Source organism: Nematolebias whitei, chromosome 17, assembly GCF_014905685.2.
Source record: "Nematolebias whitei isolate Nwh7 chromosome 17, NemWhi1, whole genome shotgun sequence".
NCBI lineage: Eukaryota > Metazoa > Chordata > Actinopteri > Cyprinodontiformes > Rivulidae > Nematolebias > Nematolebias whitei.
Genome location: NC_056514.1, coordinates 39,722,669 through 39,729,791, shown reverse-complemented (window position 1 = coordinate 39,729,791; position 7,123 = coordinate 39,722,669). Strand labels below are relative to the sequence as shown.

At 42.3% G+C, this 7,123-nt stretch overlaps 1 protein-coding gene across 1 annotated transcript; it reads left to right on the top strand.

Annotated features, from left to right (window-relative positions):
- The first annotated feature begins 1,347 nt into the window (after positions 1–1,347).
- Positions 1,348–6,734, top strand: ccr10 (chemokine (C-C motif) receptor 10). The gene is made up of 2 exons (XM_037691274.1): positions 1,348–1,372; positions 5,584–6,734. Exons 1-2 carry the CDS (start codon positions 1,348–1,350, stop codon positions 6,732–6,734), a joined length of 1,176 nt encoding a protein of 391 aa, XP_037547202.1.
- The last annotated feature ends 389 nt before the right edge of the window (positions 6,735–7,123 follow it).

Below are 7,123 nucleotides of genomic sequence, written 5' to 3'. Positions count from 1 at the left end.
TGTACCACTGCTCTGCACCGCACTGAGTACATTGTACCACTGCTCTGACAGTGAATGTACTTACTGGGTGCAAGAGGGTAAATGTTTTATGTTGAAATGTAACTAAAAGTTATTTTGTTCCTTTAAATAATTTTAAGACTCATTTGATCAAATTACAGGTGCGTCTAAAGAAAAATGAGTATCTTCAAAAAAGTAATTTAGTCATTTCAAAAAGTTAAACTCATTTATTACATAGCTCCATCACATAGTGAAATATTTCAAGCCTTTATTTCTTATAATTTTGATGATTATAACTTGGAGTTAATGAAAAACTAAAATTAGAATCTTCCACAGCCAGCTGCTGTTGTCGGTGTGTGTCGGTGTCGAGTCCTGCTGGAACATGAAACCAGCATCTCCATGAACTCGTCAGCAGATGGAAGCATGAAGTCTCTAAAATGTCCTGCTAGGTGCTGCGTGGACTGTGGACTTAAGAAACCCAGTGGACCAGCACCAGCAGAGGACATGGACCCAAACCATCACTGACTGTGGAAACTTCACTCTGGACTTGAACAACGTGGATTCTGGACCACCTCTTTTCCTCCAGACTTCGAGACCTTGATTTACAGAACTTTAATGTGAAAATAGGACGTTGGACCACTGAGAGACAGTCCAGGTCTTTGTCTCCTCAGCAGGTAAGACGCTTCTGATGTTGTCTCGGCTGGACTTGAGGAACGAGACATTTTTAGCTCATGTCCAGGAGTTCATCAGCTGAGACACCAGGAGTTTACAATATTCAACCTCTTCACAATATTCTCATTTTCTGAGGCTCTGAGTTTTGGTTTTTCATTATTTTTAAAATGATCAAAATTACAAGAAATGAAGGCTTGAAATATTTCACTGTGTGATGGATCTATGTAATAAATGAGTTTCTCGTTCTGAAATAATTAACCAAACTAATTAAACTTTTTCACGACATCCATCGTTTTGAGATGCACCTGTACCTGCAGAGGTTAAGGTCTGGCACCGGTCTCTTGGTCCACCCAGATGTGCTTGGGCTTGTGTTATTGTTGGTTGAACCGTCTCGTTGGGTTTTATCAGAATTTCTTTCAGATCCCACTCTGGGACTGTTGTTGGAGGTGAACCGATTGTTCTGCAGGTCGAACATCTTGTGCAATGCAGCCCACAGAGTCATGTGACGCAGCTGCAGAACGTGCATCGTATCAGTTGGCATCAACAGTTCTGTAAAAACCCAAAGGCTTGCCGGGTACGTGGAGGTCAGCAGAACGTTTTCATTGGCTCATGCTGAGGTTGAGCCCACAGGCTTGTTTTTTAAAGAGCGCCAGGTTCTCCACATCTGCTCTGCAGGAAATGTTGAGCACCTCCAGCACAACCGGTACGTTTTACTTTACTAAATTATTATAGAAGCAGGAAACGTTTCAGACCAGCTACACCTGCACTCTTACTAATGTTGGGAGCAAACTTTAAAGTTTAATTTCTGTACTAAAGTGGACGATCAACTCTACGATTTAAATATTTCTGAAATGTATAAATGTTCATTTACCATTAATATATATATATTGTTCTCGAGCACCTGAGAAACCAATGATTAAATCCTCACATTTAGACTCGCCGCAGCTGATTTAAATGTTTACATTTAGTTGTTACATCCACACAGTGAAGTGGTGAATTTGTCATCACAAATCTGAGCCCACGATTCACTCATTCACGAGATTTTCTTTTTATTCGTCAGCTGCCGGAGACAACTCTGAAACTGTGAACTGAGATGACTGCTGTCCCTGTTGCTCTAGAAGGAAACGTATAAACATAAATCTTTGCAGATTTTTCACTTGTCCTCCAAAAACTACACATTAGGCAAAACTTCAAGTGTGCCGCAGCGAAAAGTGAAACGATGAACTAAAATCTGCTCCGACCGGAGATGATATTTGTTTAAAAACTGCCTCGCAGTCATAAAGTGGCAACGAGCCGACGCGACGAGTAAAAACTGAAACGTGTAACAGCTGCCCACTCAGACCGAGCGCCGAGTCGCCGGAAGATATTCTCACTTTCAGCTTGTTAAAGTGCCGCTTCCTCATATCGTGGCCTTAAATTCAGTTTTACTGTCAGGTCTGCAGAAATCTAGTGAAGCGGACCTTTGGTTTAGTTTTTGGTGGTTTTGCATTCCTTAAGATCCCTAAAACTTAAAGCGTACACCGGATGATATTTTTGCAACAAACCTATAAAGCCACAGCAATTTACTCATTCTAGAAAACAAAGCAAAATATAAAGAGTTTAAATGCTTTAAAAACAGAAATAAACAATTTATATACACACCGGCGTCTATTAGTTATTAAAATACAAAGTTTTTTTTTTAATAATTTGCTTTTTAAAGTTGATATTTTTAATTTAAAGTGATGACAAGCTGCAAAACAAACACTTCATTGTCCCCACAGGATATTTATTAGTGAACACATGACTAATGAATTAGCTGAATAAGCTGCTTTTTTTTGTTACCTTTTTCTTTTAGCCATCCTATTTGTTATAAAAAAAATAAAAAATAAAAAAACTGTAGTATGACTTTTTATAACTGTTTATTCTTGTCCATTGTTGTCATCTTTCTTTGTTAAATCAGGTCTCTCTTGTAAATGAGTCCTCGAGGCTCAATGGGATTTACCTGAATTAATAAAGGTTGAATGAACTAATGAATTAAAAAAGTGTATTTTAAAAGTAAATTAAGTTCATATTCAAATAACTTTTAATAATTAAAAAAAAAAGTTGTACAATTAACGCAATTAAAGAGATGTAGTTATGTACGAACAGTGCAGCTTTTTAAAATGTACTGACTTTCATTTAGTAAAAACATATTTTGCGTGTTTGGGTTTTTAGTTTGTAGGTGTGAGTTGAGAGAATATCGGATGTTTCCAGTACGAGCGCGAACTGAGAACTTACTGATATCTAGAAATCATCAGAGGTAGATAAGACTGAGTCAGAGCAGGAGAGGAGGGAGATCATGCAACCCTTCAGTATTTTTATCAGAGCAACAAAAAACAACAACAAAATGTACAATAAAGCAGCTTTTCAGTAAATGTCAGCGGGCCAGGAATACAGCCTTGTTGAACTCCTTTGATCGATAGATTTATAGTTACCCATCGTTATCTGATGCAGTTGGGTGTTTTACTGTTTTTATATTTGAGAATAAAGGATCAATAACCAAACAGTTTTAACTATTGAAGCTTCATAATTCTGTTTGAAGTTAATTTTTATTAGAAAACCCTCAAGTCAAATTGTTTCCATTTTCTCGCCTTGAACCCTAATCACAAACAAGTGTTTTTAATCGTGTCAGCGCTGAGTCAGCATTTTTTGCTGTTTTCCTGTTGTTGTTTTTTTTTTTTTTAGGTTTTCGTGGCACTTTTACTCAGCACACTCCATTTTAGCCTTTTTAATTTCAAAATATTCAGCTTGATCGGTGCTAGGGCGCTAAATTGTTTACCCTCATTTACAAAAGAATCCTCTTTAAAATACATCGATGGCCCGTGTTTGAAATTGAAACCCACTCCACCATATTCAAAAGGCGTTCAATACAAAAACAACTGGACTTTATTTGTAACAGAAGACGTTTCGCTCCTCATCCGAGGAGCTGTTTTTGTATTGAACGCCTTTTGAATTCATCATGTCCTGCATGACTGAGAATCTTCACCAGCACACTCAACCATATCGTTACTGATTCTACTGATAATGCTAATTCGGCTGTTGCTAATTCCGTTTGCTGGTTTTAGCTGCTATTGCCACATTTTGCTTTTAGTTTCAGCTGAAGAACATTCAGAACTGAATTCAACAACAAAAGGAGCACTGGTTTATATTTTACCTGGAAGACCACCTCAAACTAAATTCATCTTCTAGTCCAATAAAGAGAAACTCTAAATTGCACTTGGCCTCACGTTTTGTTGGTGTTCCCCCTGAATCCCTGCCAAAAGATTTTCCTCTTACCTTTCAGGAAAACTGAGCCGTGGCCCAGTCGCTACATAAACTGAAGCATTAAAGAAGCGTTGTCACCGCAGCAGCAGCCTGGCTGGCGGCAGTGATGAAACCTGAAATGATCAGGGTGATTGTGAAACGTCTTTAAAGGCTGTTAGCACGCGACACTGACTGATCTGTGGCCCTTCAGGCTGCCCACGGTTTCCCCGTGCCAACGACATGATGCCAGTGTCACGCAACCCGCTGCAGCGTGACTAAGATACCACAGCTGCTTACTCAAACCGAGGAGCCGAGCGGCAGGTCCGACTTTCAAGCTGCTCCTGTTTCCTCAGGGCTCGTCAGAAGGGGAAGCACTCTGCTCACAATGAACCTCAACTTCATGTAAATAAGAGCTTTGTACAAAAAACAGTCGTCACGCAACGTGTCGCCTCCGGCGTTTAGCAGAAACAAAAAAAACTTCTCACTTTTAAAACACTTTGTTCTGCTGCTCGCTGACTCACATCCAGGACTTAAATTAAAACTTTGTTTTTCTTTGGACTGATCGACTTTATTTGCACTGGATCATGTGAAAAACAATCAATGTACGCATATTTTGCAATTTTAGCCGTTCACTTTCAGCTCATTTAAGAGATGGCTGCTGTGACTTTAGATTTTTTTAAACCTTTTTTTTTTATTCAAAATATTAAACTTTAAATTTTAACAAACATTTTCTCGTGAAATACACAGAACATTGTTCTCTTTGAAATGTGCTTCAACGAACAGGTTCTGTTTTTGTCTTCTGCTACTTTTAGCTTTTAGCTGCTCTTTGATACTTTAGCTGGTTTTTACTGCCTTTAGGTTTTAGCTAGTCTCACTTTAACTTTAGCTTCCCTTTTGCCGCTTTAGCTTTCAGCTTACTTATTGCTGCCTTAGTGTTAGCCTTCTGATAATTTTAGTTGGGTTTTACTGCTTTTAGCTAGCCTTCTGCTACTTTAGCTTTTAGCCTGCTTTTTGGAACTTCAGCAAGCATTTAGCTGTTTTAATTGAAAGCCACTTTTGGCTTAACTACTGGTAGTCCATCCCATTCAAGATGGCCACCGCAGCCAAGCAACTTTAGAAAACACAAAAACGGCTTCCACTCAGTAGATATTGAGCTAAACTTTAGTTTGGTAGTAACGGAGGCAAACCCAACACACACACTCTGTCAACTCTGTTAGGAAAATATTTCCGTGACCACTGGATGAATTTTAACCTACAACTGTTTGGAACCAGCCCAATTCAAGATGGCCGTCACTGCTAACTGACATTAGCAGACATGAAAATGGCTTCTCTCTCGTGGGTTTTCTAGATCCCCACGATGCTCTGAGCGCTGACGCACGTGGCAGAAACCTCACCATGAAATCACAGAAGGTCATTTACCAGGTTTGGCGTAAGCGACTATAACTCCGCCCCTTTTTCAGGATACGACGATTTTAGGTTGAAACTGTGGCGTGAATCTGAGGATATAAACTTCTAAATTGAATTCCTAATACAAGTCACGGCTCGATTTATTCATGGTGTAGTTTTAAAAACGTCATTAGAAGACAAATGTTAGCCTGTTGGTGTTTCTTTGATCTTTGCACGAGTGATTTATGAAAACGATCTTTCTCCCAGCAGCCATGGCCTCCAACACCTCCGACGATTATTTGAGCTACTCTGCGTACGATGGTTTGGGCTGTAACGGCACTAACTGCTCGGATGAAGACGACTCTGGCTGGTGTGAGGCTGACGAGCAGCAGGAACGCATCATCCGAATGTTCCAGACGTGCGCGTTCTGTCTGATCTTTCTGCTGGGCATCATGGGCAACGGCCTGGTGATCGCCACCTTCGTCCTCTATCGCCGCCTGCGGCTCCGCTCGATGACCGACGTCTTCCTGTTCCACCTGGCGCTGGCGGACCTGCTCCTGCTCCTCACGCTGCCCCTGCAGGCCACCGACACGCACCTGGGTTGGATCTTCCCTGACTTCCTGTGCAGAGCCACACGCGCGTGCTACGCCATCAACACTTACAGTGGGCTGCTGCTGCTAGCCTGCATTAGCATCGACCGCTACATGGTGGTGGCACGAGCTCAGGAGATGCTGCGGCTGCGCAGTCGGATTCTAACGGCAGGGAAGGTTGCAGCTGTTGGGGTCTGGATTGTTGCGGTTCTCCTTAGCCTGCCTGAAATCCTCTTCTCAGGGGTTTCATGGTCCGGTCTCCAGTATTACTGCGGCATGCAGAAGAGTGGTCAAGTCAAGATGGCCACCAATGGAGCCATCATTGCTGTCTTCTGCGTGTCCCTCTCCATCATGGTGTCGTGCTACACCTCCATCGGTTGGGTCCTGTGGGAGGGGCACGTAAACCGCCGAGGGAAACTGTGGCATCGTCAGCGTACGCTGAAGTTAATGGTAGCTCTGGTGTTGGTGTTTCTGATCTTCCAGCTGCCGTACACCGTGGTGCTGTCTCTCAAACTAGCGGGCCAGTTCTGCGAGCTGTTGTTGGAGTACGTGACCTGCACCCTGGCGTACACCCGCTGCTGCCTCAACCCCATCCTCTACGCCCTGGTCGGCGTGCGCTTCCGTAAGGACGTGATGCAGCTCCTGCACGATTGTGGCTGCCCGTGTGGGTTCCACTTCACGCTGCAGACGGTGAGCTCCACGTCCATCTCCGCCACCTCTCCTGCCCTCACCGTGCTCTCAGCCTGCCCGCCGACCTCACCGGATCGCAGCAACTCCAGCAGCGACGCAACGTCGCCCCTCAAGTTCCAGTTTCCAGCTCACAAATAATAATACTTTATTTATAAAGCTCTTTAAAACAGCTGCAGCAAAGTGCTGTACATATAAAATCAAGAAAATTTAAACATGTAAAACAGTTGTTAAAACATTAACATCAATAAAAACAGTAAAAACAGTAAAAACAATAAAAACAGTGCAGAGTAAATTCAGTGTGTGATAAAATCCAGGGAGTAAAAATGTGTTTTTAAAAGAGTTAAAACTGGACAGTGAAGGGGCTCGTCTGATGAGAAGAGGGAGATCATTCCACAGTCTTGGAGCAGCAACAGAAAAAGCTCTGTCCCCTCTGAGCCTCCGCTTAGACCTCGGCACCTCCAGGAGCAGCTGATCAGCTGATCTGAGGCACCGAGCAGGAGAGTATGGATGAAGCAGCTCAGAGAGGT